This window comes from Cyanistes caeruleus, chromosome 26, assembly GCF_971803275.1.
Source record: "Cyanistes caeruleus chromosome 26, bCyaCae1.hap1.1, whole genome shotgun sequence".
Classification (NCBI taxonomy): Eukaryota; Metazoa; Chordata; class Aves; order Passeriformes; family Paridae; genus Cyanistes; species Cyanistes caeruleus.
In genome coordinates this window covers 6,228,830-6,242,419 of record NC_141726.1, presented here as the reverse complement: position 1 = coordinate 6,242,419, position 13,590 = coordinate 6,228,830, and the positions used below count along the sequence as shown (strand labels likewise).

At 57.0% G+C, this 13,590-nt stretch overlaps 1 protein-coding gene across 5 annotated transcripts; it reads left to right on the top strand.

Moving 5' to 3' along the window:
- Positions 1 to 4,496: 4,496 nt before the first annotated feature.
- On the top strand, positions 4,497 to 13,267 carry E2F2 (E2F transcription factor 2). 5 transcript variants are annotated; one of them, XM_086863197.1, is made up of 8 exons: positions 4,497 to 4,536; positions 4,822 to 5,076; positions 5,158 to 5,271; positions 10,286 to 10,373; positions 10,728 to 10,947; positions 11,067 to 11,225; positions 11,391 to 11,505; positions 11,758 to 13,267. In XM_086863197.1, the coding sequence occupies exons 2-8, from the start codon at positions 4,987 to 4,989 to the stop codon at positions 12,241 to 12,243; spliced, it is 1,272 nt and encodes a 423-aa protein (XP_086719323.1). In that variant the 5' UTR covers positions 4,497 to 4,536; positions 4,822 to 4,986; the 3' UTR covers positions 12,244 to 13,267. The 5 variants fall into 5 exon arrangements, with proteins under 5 accessions (XP_086719323.1, XP_086719322.1, XP_086719321.1 ...); XM_086863196.1 differs by having other exon boundaries at positions 4,822 to 5,271; XM_086863195.1 differs by having other exon boundaries at positions 4,822 to 5,271; positions 10,704 to 10,947.
- Positions 13,268 to 13,590: the final 323 nt, after the last annotated feature.

Here is a 13,590-nt window from a genome sequence, read left to right as displayed (position 1 = left end):
TGGCACAAGCCTAGTTCAGACCCCAGTGGCACCCTGGACTCGGCTGTCAGTTGCCGGTGGTGCTTTCTTTGAAACTCCTCTTGGAAAAAACCAAACCAAACCAAACCAAACCAAACAAAAAAAAATAATAATAAAAAAAAAAAAAATAAAAATGAAACCCCCACAACTAAGAATAACTGCTGAATAACTGCAGGGACTGGAATTTACCTCGGGGGATTGATGGGATAATGTACCTCGTGGGGCAGATGGGATTTACCTCGGGGGGAAGATTTACCCCATGCAGCAGATTTGCCCTGGCTGCTGTGGGATGACGATGATTTCCTGGAAAAAACTGATTTAAAAAAAAAAAAAAAAAAAAAAAAAGTAAAGAAAACGGGGAAAACACATCCAAAAATAGTCGCAGGGGCCGAGATTTACCTAGGGGGGAACAGCTGAAACGAGAAAAATGGTCCTGGCCGAGTAAGCCCGGCTTTATTTTACCACCCCAGGTACACTGCAGGGGTGCAGAAAAGACGGTGAGGAGGGCAAAAACTAATTCGGGGGGTGGCGGGGGGAGGGGGGCGTGAAATGCTGAAGGTCGAGCGCGGCCCCGCCGCGGTGCCGGTGGCCCCTAGGCCGGCTCGTTCGCCTCTTGGCAAACGCCGGAGTCTGATGCAATCGCTGCGCTGACGGAGGCGGCGGTTCCCACCTGTATTTGCCATTGTGTGCCCGGAGCTGTTTGCAGGTGTTTGCTGGCGCCGCGCTGTCTGAGCCGCACTTCCCTCCTCCTCCTTCTCCTCCTCCTCCCGCTGCTGCCCCGGCCAAGGCCTGGCCCCCTCGGCCCCCCCCCGCCCGGCTCCCCGCCAGCCGCCGCTGACACAGATGCTGCGCGCACACGCGTGACCTTGGCCAGGCCCGCTCACGCGTGGAGAGGGTTTCGGGCCGCTGAGTGTGGATGCGCACATGCACATGTAGTAGTTACATGCTACAGTGACACGTGTGGTATGTGCATATTCACGTGTGTGCATGTGTGCGCACAATACATGCACTCACACATGTATTTATGAACGCTGACACACGTGTCTGTGCACACTCACACGTGCAGATATGCACGGATGCACGGATGACTGTGTTCAGTTACCCACACCCATGTGCACTCACACACGTGTATACAGATGCTGACACTTGTGTCCAAGCAAATCACGCATTTACACCCGTGCCCTTTACAATATGCCTTACAATGCAGGCACTGTATTGTACAGTAAGACTTGTGCACTTTCACGTCTGTGCACACTTGAAATACACGCACACTAACGTATGTGGTGCATGTATGCACACCTGCCTGTGTGCACTTACACACACACCTATGTGCACACGTGGCTACACTGACTTGTGTCATGTATGCACAGGAGGGCTCATCCTGCAAACCAAGCTGTGTAGGAACTGGACCTTCAGCATTTCACGCCCCCCTCCCCCCGCCACCCCCCGAATTAGTTTTTGCCCTCCTGACTGTCTTTTCTGCACCCCTGCAGTGTACCTGGGGTGGTAAAATACAGCCGGGCTTACTCGGCCAGGACCATTGGAGAACGCCCTCTGTGCTGGCAGCCAGCTCGCGTGTTCCTGTCAGCCCTTGTCTTCCCTCTACCACAGGTGACAGCACGGCTTGGTCCCACGGCGGGACAGAGGCTTCACGCATGTCCCAAAATCTGCCGGGGAGTACGTGCAGTGGAGCCGGAGCAGTGCGGGCCCCGCAGCCGCGACTCGCTGCTGCCGTCTCCAGGGCAGAGGAAGAAAAGCCTAACTCACCGGGAAAGTTTTCCCCTCGAGAACAGCTGGGATTTCAGATTTCCTCTGCTGTACACTTGCAAATGATCGGGACTTCCCTCGATGCCTATCCCGGCAAGAATTGGGATCTCCTCTGGTGTTCCCCTTGAGAAGGACGAGGACCTTCTCTGGTGCCCTTCCAGAAAGGACTGGGACCGCCTCTATTGCCCCCATTCCAGGCTCAGGGATGTGTGGCATTGGGCTGTGGAGCTGCTGGCCACTTGTGCTTGCCGAGTGGCCCATCACGTGCTTCCTGGACAGTTGTTTCCCCCCCACTCTGGGCAGAGCCATAGGGCACCAGCACCCTTGTACCCCCTCTCTCCTGGGAATGTTCCTTAGGGAACAATATTAGGGGATGGGGTCTCATTTGGGGTCCATAGTCCAGCTTCAGCCCCCTGCTTCTGGGCTATAGTCAACCTCCTCCTTGCACTCTGCATCCTGATAAGGTTCCTCATCTCCAAGCTGAACATCCAAAAGATTTTCCAGATCCTAGGGTGAGTGAGGGTGTGGAGACTGTACACCATAGCCTCTGGGTGGTGCCATCTTGGTCTGCCCAGAGATGCAGTGGCCCAGATTTGGTGCCACTATTGCACGGGCTGAATCTGCACCTGAAAAAGCAGCATAATTGCTTGTTCTTCGCCATCAGCTCTTCACCCTGCTTTTGGGGTGCAGTTCAGCACCCTCCCGAGACCTGCAGGGGAGAAGCTAGGAGGGGTCTCCTGGCTCCTCCCCCCACCATGGCCAGTTCAGTGATGGGCTCTCTCACCTTGCCCCAGGGCAAGGAGGCTGGTCAAGGGGCTGGCTGGGATGCTTCAGGCCATCCACAAGGTCATCTCAGACCTCTGCAACATCATGGAATGAGATGGTCTTTAAGGTCCTTTCCAAACCTCTCTGGCTTGCAGAGTGAAAGCTGGTCCATGGCCCACCCTTCTGGATGTCTTGGTGTCACAGGAAGATAAAAGTCTATGTTTTCTGGTATGGGAGAGGACTTTGCTGGTGGAAAGCCATGGCTGGAAAGGCTGGAAAAGGCTTATTGAGCAAATATTAGGTAGTGGGAAAGATGCCCTCGACTCCTCCCTCAGCCTGTCCCTCAGCACAGCTGAGGAGGTGACGGTCAACAAGTTTTCCCACCTTCTGGGTCAGCCCTTAATCCAGTGAGGTCACACTAACAACATGTGGGGATGTCACCTCTGCTTTGTCCAAGCTGGAAGAGTTGAGGATACAAGCTGCCAGGTGCTTCCCGTACCTAATGTCCTTATCCCAAGGGTCACCGACTGGAGCGGGCCCAAGGCAGGCAACATGTATTTATCCACCCTGCTGGGCATGGCCTTGTCATTGTGCGCTGGGATGGAGACAGCAGTTGCCTTCTTCCCTCAGAGGGGAAGAAGGTCTGGGTCGATTGATTTGCCAAGCTTAGCCACACTCCTGGCACAGGGGCCAAACTGCCCAGCTGGGGTGGCATCGCTGCTTCCAGGCCTTTTGATCTGACTCAAAGTCTCGCATGGTGGGAGGCAAACGTCTATCCTGGATCCGAGGCTCCTGGCAGGGTTCTGGATGTCCCGGCTGAGTTGGAGTCTGGAGGTCTGGTGTCTTTTCTCGTCCACAGCAGAGGCCATGGCCAGCATGTGTATCCATCTGCCTGTGTTCTAGGAGGCTTCTTCGCAGGAAAGTCCACCTCTGCACATGATTATCCTTGTACCAGACCTTGGCATGGAGTTGGTTCTTCCTGGAGAGGAGAAAGATGGAGAGAACAATGGGGAGGAATGAATGGATAGAGGCAACCAGGAAATGGAGGGGAGGGAATGAGGGAATGGAGAGAAACCAGGGAATAGAGACAAACATGGTGATGGAGAGGAACCAAGGGATGAAGGGAAACCAACTGCTGTGGCTTGGTGGCCTCAGCAGGATTAAACCCTGGCTTGTCTCAGTAGCTGTGGCAGCCTTTTACTGGTGCCAGTAAGGGTCAGAGTTGCCCTCACTCAGGCCATTGCAACAAGTGATTCCTTACTGTACTCTGAAATACCCTGTGGGCCAGCTTGGATGCCCTTCATCCCCTTTTTCTCCCTCCACTTTGCCAGAAAGACCTGGTACTCTCCAAGGACATACGTGGGATGCATGTGGAACAATGGGTGGCAGGTTGAATGAACTACGAGTGAACCAGGGGCCCCTCTGAGATCCCTGCCCTTCCCAACAGCACTCTCCCGTGTCTGGCACCTCTCCATCCTGTCTGCAGGTGCCAGACAACCTCTGGCTGGCGGAGGCCAAAATTTTTATTTTAAGTAGATGCAGCTTCCTCTCCACAAGACTGGGTTGCTGTAACTGGGGATAGGGATGGGGGAATAATGGGAAGGGTGGGATGAGGATGGGAAGATGAGGATCAAGGCTTGATGGAGATGAGAGGACGATCAGGAACATGGAATGAGTGGCTTGTGAGGGGCTTGGAGAGTTGCAGCCCCCAGGCTAGACCTCACCAGATTGATTGGGGTGGGGGAGGGGGTGTATGTTCTGAAAAATAAATAAGTAACAGAAAATGTATCCAAGTTCCGATCCCCAACCCAAATGCTCTTCGCCCCCAAAACAAGCGCCCCTGCACCCAGCAGGTGGTCTCAAGAAGGTCCCTCCCCTTATTTGCGTAAATTACCCCGCCCACCCAGCGGCCACTTTAAGGCCCCTCCCAGCGGGGCGCCACCGGCCGCAGCAAAGGGGCGGGGCCACGGCGGCGACAGCCAATCAGTACGCTGCGTTTTCCGCGGGAAATCCGAATTTCGCGGCAAGGGTTTTGGCGCTTAAAAAAAAAAAAGAAAAAAAAAAGAAAAAAAAAAAAAAAAAAAGAGAAAAGGACCGCTCGGGGCCAGGCGCGATCGGGCGGGAGCGGAGCCGGGCGCGGGGGTCCCGGCCCAGGCGGGGCCGTGCTCCCGCCGCCCCGGGCCCATACGGCCCCAGTGCGGCTGATTTTTGGGGCCAAAAGTGAATTTTCCGCCGGTCTCGGAGGCATCGCCGCCGTGTTCTTCTCTGCAGGTTTTTCGGGGGCGAATTTGGGGACCGGCCGGTGGCATTGCCAGCTGGAACGCCTCCTCGGTCCCCCCAAAATGCCACGGCAGAGATTGTGACCCCCTCCCGGCTACGGAATCGCGGGGTGCTCCTGCCCCCTTCCCCGGACCGGGCTTCTCGGAAAAGACTGCAATGCTGCGGCTCCCCAGAGAAGCGTCCCGCGCCCCGGGGAGGGGGGGTACCGCCCTCCCGCCACCCCCTACCCACCACCACCCGAAGAAGGTCATGTCAGTGGTGGGCTCCTATGATCCGGGGGCTTCCAGCCTGGGCAGCCCCCCATTATCCGCAGGCTGTTTCACCCAGGTCTACACGCCGGCGGCTGTCAGCGCTTCCGCTTCTCGGGGCGGATCTCTCTGTGACACCCCCCAAGGCCCCGAGCTCAGGACCCTCTGTTCAGCCTCGGCAGGACGGCTGCCGGTAAGATGTCTGCATCCCGTCTCTTCTTCGGGGGCACGGGAGGCTGGGGATGACGCTGGGTGGGGAGCAAGGGGTGAGTGACCCCAGCATGTACAGCCCCCTCCATTCCAAATTTTGCATTATATTGATGTCTGCACCCTCTACTATGTCTTTCTGTGAGTGGGGGAGGGTGAGGTCTGAAATCAAAAGTCTCAGTGAAATGGCTCAGATGTTTCTTTGACTTCCCCTCGCCCCTGCGTGCTCGCGGCTCTGGCTTCCGCTTCTTGGCCCTTTTCGGCCTCTTTCCCTCCCTCAAGCTTGCAATAAGTTCGCGTTGTGGCTCAACACCTGTCAGCAATCCCTGGCCCGTTGAGAAGCCCTTTCTATGATGGGGAAATGAGGAATGGATACAGTCAGAGCCTCTGCGTGCTCTGGGCGGGGGGCACCAGCCCTGTTCACTTATCTCTCCCTCTCTTTGGAGCTGCGACCCCCGGGGTGACCCGTCACCCAGGGGAGGTGGGGGGACACGGGATGGGGTGCTACAGCATCGCTTTCCAAGCTTGGTTTTTGCCCGTCGTTACAGTGGGACTGGCAATGGCTTTTTTTTTGGGGGGGGGGGGGGGGGGGTTGGGTCTCATCCTCCATGGATCACCCCAAGGCTTTGTAGCTCAGACCCTGATGCTGGGAGTTGTGTAGGGGATTGCCATCCCATATTCCTGTCGCCAAGCCGCGGGGTCACGGCTGTGTTTACAGAGCCCAACACCAAGCTGCAAACCTACCCCTAAACAGAGAAAGTGAGGCACAAGTCGGGTGCTGGCCCCGTGCCTGTCCCTGCTCTTGGAGGGCCCCCTCCGAGTCCCTGGCCCATCAGTCCCCCTGGCAGCTGGCATTTAATTCCTGCCTGCTCCAGCCTGGGCACACATCCAGCCCTCACTGTGAGCCTCTGTTCTCCTCGGTCCTGGGAAGGATCCCAGACCTCGCTAACACCGATTTAGTTTTCCAAAAGCTTGATTTATTTATTTATTCCCTCCCCCCGCCCTTTTCCCAGTCCCTGATGCTTGATGCCAGCTGGGGACATTGCCGCGGTGGAGGGAGAGGGAGTGGCTTTGCTTCCTTCTTTGTGCCGTTGCTGGAGGGCTGGATGCGGCCGTTTCGAGTCCCATCCCGGGGGACTTTGGGACCACCTGTCTCCTCTCCGGCCTCTTTGTCTCCGAGCCGCGTGAGACACCCTGCACTGCCGGGGGCTGCTGTTTAAGAAGACACCGTCATTGCTGCCCCCTCCCTTAAAAACACACCAGAGGCTCCCAGTACCATTTCTGTGGATGTGCAGAGCTGGTTTTGGGCTAAGGGCCCCTTTGTCATCATCCTCATCACCCACTTCGGTGCTCAGGGTACTCCTTTCTGCCGCTGCCCCCTAAATGTGGGGCTGGGTGGGGCTTGTGATGCACTTGGGGACACGAAATGCTTGTCCTTAAGTGACACCTGGGATTAAGAGGGTTTGGGCTAACGACCTCTGTCATCACCACCATCATCATCACCCATACAAGGGGATGTTCCAGGTGCTGCTGCCTACAACCGTCCCTTGAACAGGGTCTGGGGGGCTCATGTGACAACTGGGGACATGATGTGCTCCTCTATACCCCTTGGTGGCTTGCGAGAGGCGTTCCCCCCCGTCCCCATCTCATTTCCCGCTGCCATTATCCCATTCGTGGTGCTGAAGATCCTTTTTCCAACCTAGGTATGGCACTCGCAGCCCTGACAGCTGAGGTTCCTGCCGCACACACCCTGTTTATGGCACAATCTTTGTGTGCAGAGCCTATGCAATCAGATACGAGCGTTTCCTCCCCATTCCCAGTCAGGGCAATTGCGGCGCTCCCACCGGCTTTGTGACACGAGTGATCTGGGATCACATGGAGGAGGACCCTATCATTCCGCGGGAAAGCGGGATGGGTTCTTTCTCATGTTCCAAAACAGCCTGAAATTTACCATACTCTCTGATTTAAGGGTTATGGAGTAATAAAATGCGTTTTTCTCCAGGGAAAATGTGTATTTTGGAGTGGTTTTAGCCCACGCCAATCCCGTCGTCAGTGTTTGCCCATCTCTGGTCTCTATAGGGGCTGTGGAGTCTCTGTAGGGGCTTAGGGCTATCTATGCAAGAGCACTGGAGAGAGGGGCGTTTCTGTTGTGGGGTCCTAGCTCCCCACCCTGAGCAAGGGCGCCCAGAGTGTGCTGTGGTTCTGTACGAGCTGGCAGGGCTGAGCCGCCGTGCAAAGAGCACCTGAGAGTGGCAGCCCCTGTGGGTGCTGGGTTGCAGGAGAACCTGCTCAGCAGCACCCCAGATTCTACAGGGGTGACATGATCCCATCGAAGAGTTTTCTGCATGGGCAAAAGGGAGGATTTTTGGGGGAGGGATGGGTGGGGAAGTGGCAATTTTTTTTGCTGCCTTTGGAGGGGCTTTTTTGGTTGCTTTTAAATTGCTTTTAATCGCTTTTAAAGCCACCACCTCCTCTCTACCGGGGAACATCTCCCGGGATGGGGCTATTTGGAAGGGATGCAGATTGGAAGGTCAGCTGCACCCCAGAGTAGGGATCAGTACCTACCTATCTGCCTTCCTCCCCAGTGCAGGGTGGTCTCACTGTTCCCCAAATCTGGGATCAGTCTCCATTCCCCTGTCCACATCTTGTATTATACTAGCCCTCAGCCACCCTAAGGCAGTGGGGGCTGCACCTGTGGGGGTCTGACCCAGCAGCCCCTTGGCACAAGCAAGCAGCAGGATCCTGGAGTGCCCCTTGACTCCCTGCCAGCTCTGAGTGCCCAGCCTCAGGTGCTGCGTTCCCACGCCCCCGTGGGGACGGTGGGGCTGGGAAAAGAAAGAACGGGGGGGAGCCCCATAAAGGGCCGGGCAGAGCCCGGGCAAGCCCGGAGAAGGTAACGGATGCTGTTGAAAGGGAAGGTTGGCAGGAGGAGCCCCCCGCGGGGGCGCTCAGGGATGATCTGATGGCTGGGCTGGGCACAGGGTGTAGCCCCTGGCGCCAGGGCTGGGCTCAGGGCTGCTTGGCAGGCAGAGCTGGCAGGGGGCCCAGCCTGCCCCCTCACTGCCGTGCATACCCCCGAAATTTTGGGGTCAAGCCTGATTTCACATCGTACTGGTGTGTCGATGGTGTGTTCCGTCATGCTGGGGAGCCATGGCTGGGGGCTGGGAAGTGGCGTGGGGTGTTACTGCCGTGTCTTTGGGGGATCTTTGGGTTTGGTCCCTGCTCCCCTACCTACTACCCTACCTACTCTGGTTCAACCTACCCCCCCCACCAAGTGCTGGTAGGGTGGTGGGAGCCCCTTGCTGTGCTCCACTCAGCTGTTATGTGCCTAATCCTGCCCGGCTTGGGGAATGGCAGCTGAGTCACAGGAGGGAGCCCCTTGTCCATTGTCCCTTGCTGGTGGGTCCCAGAACTCAGGGTCTTGCCATTGTCTGAGCCCACCAAGCTCCCAGCCCCCAAAACTGCACCTGGGGAAGCAGAGGTCCCCCTTTATCCCCTCCTGCACGTGGGGTGGGGGGTGGGGATTCGGGGGGTTTGGAGGCGTCTGGAAACACTAGTACCTGCTGTGAGTTGCTCTGTGCCTCAGTTTCCCCAGTGCTTGGGGCACATGGGGTGCACCCGGCCTCCCCAACAGCTACGGGAACATACATTGGCCATGGCAATCCATACTGGAGAAGTAAGGGATACCAGCGGGGAGGGGGCAGGGGGAGAAGGGGCCAGGGTGATGTCCGCCCTCCCGTGCTGGCAGATGGATGAGGTCTTATCTGAGGCAGGTGTTTCCCATGTGCTTGGCATTAACCGCTGTGGTGCTGGCAGCTCCGGGGCACATCTGGGGGCACAAGGCTGGGGTTGGAAGCAAGTTCACTGGGAAAAACCTGCTCTGTGGAGGGTGGGAGTGAACAGATTCCCACAGGAGCTCGGGACCAACCTGGCTCCCTGGGGGGGCAGAAAACAGCCCCTGGCGCCTCTTCCGCCAGCCCCCTTGGGTGGGAACGAGGCCGAGGTGCCCAACCCTTCTCTGCAAATTGCGTTGTGCTCCCAAGGGAGCTGCCGTCAGAGCCGGCACAGGGACCTGGGTGCCATGTGGGATGTGCTGGGAGGGATCCTGTGGGACAGCCCAGCCTGGGAGCAGGTACTGGGGGGGGCAGGGATCGGGATGGGGCTGGGGGGCTGCTTTCTACTCCTGAGCCAAAGCGTTCCCCCCCAAATCACCCTGTGCGTGTTTGTGGGTGTGGAGAGTTCCTGGGGGTTTTGTTTGCGTTGGGGGGGGGGGGGGGGGGGTTGGTGACACCCTCCATTTCTTCTGTGAATTTACACAGCTGCACTTTTCCCTGGGTCCCTTCTGCCCAAGTGCTGCTCGGGGTTCCTTGGGGGGGATTTCAAGGAGCTGCTTGCCCTGATGAGGGGACAGCAGGTGCAGGGATGTTTGTCTCCCCTCCCAGAACCCAGCATGGCCCCCTCACCCCAGTTTCCCTCCAGCTGGGTACATGTGTCCAGGGCACCCAGGGGTCCCGGGGGGGGCTGAACCCAGCCGGTGCCAGGTGTGCTGGTGGCAGCTGGATGCCCTCGGCTGCCTCAACCATAACGTGGGTGGGAGGTGGGAAGTGACATCATGCACCCCAGTGGGCCAGCTGGCAGGGTGGGAGGGTGAAGATCTGGCTTCAGAGCCACCGCATTCCCAGGGGTCAGCCTGTGGAGCCCTGCCAGGAGCTGGGGGGTAAGGGGAAGTGAGTTCTCTGCGAGTGCCAGGGAGTGCAGGAAGCCATGGTGGGTTACAGGACCCCGTATCTCCTCTCCATCAGTTCTCTCAGTGGCCTCTCACACTGCTAGGTGCTGCTGTGCCCCTTCCCAAAAGGAGTATTGCAACTGAATGAGCCTCTTGCAATATTCCCCCACCCCGGGATGTGGCACCCAGGGCTTGGCTGATGGCCCTGAGGGTCTGGGGAACTCAGAGGGGTGTCTGGCTTGGCCACAATGCAGGGTTTTCTCTTGTGCTCCAGGCCAAGAGGAAGCTGGACCTGGAGGGCCCTGAATTTCGCATGCCCAAGGGGAAGGGCTGGACACTGGCACAGGTCCCCAGCCCCAGGAGTAAGTGATGCAGGGTGAGATGGGGCAGGGGAAGCTGGGGGGAACAGACTCACTTCTCTTCCCTCTTAGAACCATGTCCTCTCTAGCACTACTTCATGTCACCTCCAGCCCACATCCCACACTAAGGAGAGGATTGGGGTGGGGGGGGATGTCTCTCATGTCTAGCCCAGTGATATCTCTGTCCCTGGACCTGGAGAGGATGGAGAGGTCTCTTGTCTCCAACCCTATGTAGCCTCTGTCCCACATCTGACACTAAAGAAAGGAACAGGTAGTCTTTTGTGTCTAGCCCCATGACACCTCCATCCCACATCCCAAACTAAGGAGAGGAAGGGGGGGTCTCTTGTTTCCCCACAGCCCCCAAGTCTCCTGGGGAGAAGACTCGCTACGACACCTCATTGGGGCTGCTCACCAAAAAATTCATCCATTTGCTGAACGAGTCTCCTGACGGTGTTGTGGATCTGAACCGGGCTGCCGAGGTGCTGGAGGTCCAGAAACGTCGCATCTACGACATCACCAACGTACTGGAGGGCATCCAGCTCATCCGCAAGAAATCCAAGAACCACATCCAGTGGATGTAAGTGATGCTGGGCAGCTGAAAATGGGTCACAGAGGATGGGGCAGGGTTGGGGACATGTGGCTTGAGGACACGTAGACTGTGCTGTGCCATCACTCAGATGCCATCTCTGTTGGCAGGGGGACAGGGATCTTTGAGGATGCAGCGATGGTGGCAAAGCAGCAAGTGCTGCGAGGGGATCTGGCTGAACTGGCTGGGACAGAGAAGATGCTGGACCGGCTTATGCAGGACTGTGCCCTGCAGATCCAGCAGCTGGCTGACAATGAGACCAACCAGAGATATCCTTGCTGAGGGAGATGGGAGGGAGGGCAGGGTCTTGGGGACCCCTCTGAGCCCCTTCTCCTCCACTTGGATTCCCCTGGGCTTGGCGGGTGCTTGGAGGGATGCGAGGGTTGATGTCCTGCTTGCAGCCCCTCCTTTTCCTATACCTCGTCCCTGTCCACGCTGGCATACGTCACCTACCAGGACCTCTGTGCCATCAGCAGCTTCCAGGAACAGACGGTGATTGCCGTGAAGGCTCCCCCTGAGACACAGCTGGAGGTGCCAGATTTCAGCCAGGTGTGTGTAGCCAGGTGTGTGTGGGTGCTGCTGAATCTGTGCAACACTTGATGGGTCCCTCTGGTGTGTCCCAAGGATACAGCCCAGCATGACCCTGGGTGTTTTTGGGGTGTCTCCACAGGACTGTTTGACCCTGAGCTGGTCCTTCAAGGGGTGCAGTGCTCCAACTGGATCCCTCACGGGTTGGGGACAGTGGAGTGGGATATGGGTGACCTTCTGGGTGCCCCCCTGAGCCTTACTCTGCCCTTCCAGGAGAACTTCCAGCTCCACCTGAAGAGCACCAATGGCCCCATTGAGGTGTACCTCTGCCCAGAGGAGATCACAGAAGAAAGCCCCACCAAGGAGCACCCTGTCCCCTTTGCTGCCACCGCCCCATGGGACAACCCCGTACCCCTTTCCCTGCCAAACAGCTCCCCATCAGCTAAACAGCCACCATACCCCATCTCCCAGAGCTGGGGGGGCACAGGAAGCCCTCTCTCACCCCCATCTCTGCCTGTCCCCATCCAGGGGGGACCCAGCTCACTGCTGGAGATGGAGCCTGGGCTCCTGGGTTCCCCTACCCACCTTCTGCAGCAGACGGAGGACCAGCTGCCCTGCACCCCCTCCCACCTGGACTCGGGACCCTTCATCACCTTCTCACCTGCCCTGGAACAGGATGACTATCTCTGGGGGCTTGAGGGCGAGGGTGTCACAGACCTCTTTGAGACGTATGACCTGGGGGACCTGCTGAAGCACTGAGTGTCCCCCCGCCAGTCATCATTTCCTTTGTTCCCTCTGGCCATTTGTGTCCTGAGCGCATGGGATCTGTGTGGGGTGACTGGAGAGATTGGGGAGCACTGGTTTTTCTGAGGATGGCAGGGAAAGGGGGACTTGTATGGCTCACCCAGTGTGGCTTCTCTGCACTCTCCTGGGTTGGTTGTCGCCTCACTGGGCTCTGGGAGTGCCCTGGGATCCATCCAGGACTCATCCCAGCATGCCCCCATAAATCCATGGGGTACTGATGCTTCCCACCATTACCCCACAGTTGGGGGTGCCTTTTGGGTGCCCCAGATAGGTTAGGGGTACCCTTGGGTGGCAGAGAAACCTCTGCCCAGAATGGTCTGTGTCATATTTTGGGGTCACTCCAGTTGTTCCTCAGTTAAACTGGTTCTTCGTGGTCTCAACAGGTCATTTCCAGTGGCACATTCCCACCATGGCTGGAATATCCTTAAAAAAACATTCAGGCAGCAAAGCTGAAGTCATCTTTGGGTGAGGGAAGGATGAAGCTCACATGGCTCTGGCAAATCTCTGGCCAGAACATGGAGCTGTACTCTCAGAGGGACTACAGCCCCTCTGCCCCAGTCCACACCAGTTCCTTCCCTCCAGCCTCTTGGAGCTATTGGTGCTGGGAGTATAAAAACTGGAATGTACAGGGAAGAGGTATGCCTGGAGGAGGCGATGACCTGCAAGAGAGGGGCTTGGGAAACAGCTTGGGACAAGCCCTGGGACATGGGGTAGGATAGGGATTTTAATTGTGCCATTCCATGCAAAATATCTGTAATTATTGCACTGTATTTATCTGGGTTCCCCCTTTGGTGTGGGGCTGGGAGGGGTTGGATTTGTCTGTGGGTGTATTTAAGTTTTCCTTCCTTGGGTTGTTGGTGCCCTTGTAGATTGGCTCAAGAGATGGTGTGGGTGAGAATATGTTTTGTCCTGGAAAAACGTGTGGCACTTTTTCTGCCCAGGAGGGGTTGAAATAAAATATAATTTTGGAGTTCTAAAAGGCTGTTTTCCTTTAAGCAGCAAAATGCTGAAATGGTTTGGGAGGATGGAAGAGTTAAACTGGTTTTGGTCCTGTTTTCAGGGTAAAATGGCCTGTTTTAGGACCAGCCTGCTCTGTAGGCACTTCTGGAGAAGGGGTTTGAGATGAAGCTTTGACTGGAGTGAGGACAATGGGTCTGACCTGCTCAAATTGGTGATTTCCAGCCCAAATCTGGCTGGGATGAGCCTTTGCCGGAGCTAGAGCCCCTTCAACCAGGAGTGTGGGAAATTCCCCAGGGCTGGGGGTCAGTTCCCTATGGATCTGGGGACTGGATGGGCTTGTGC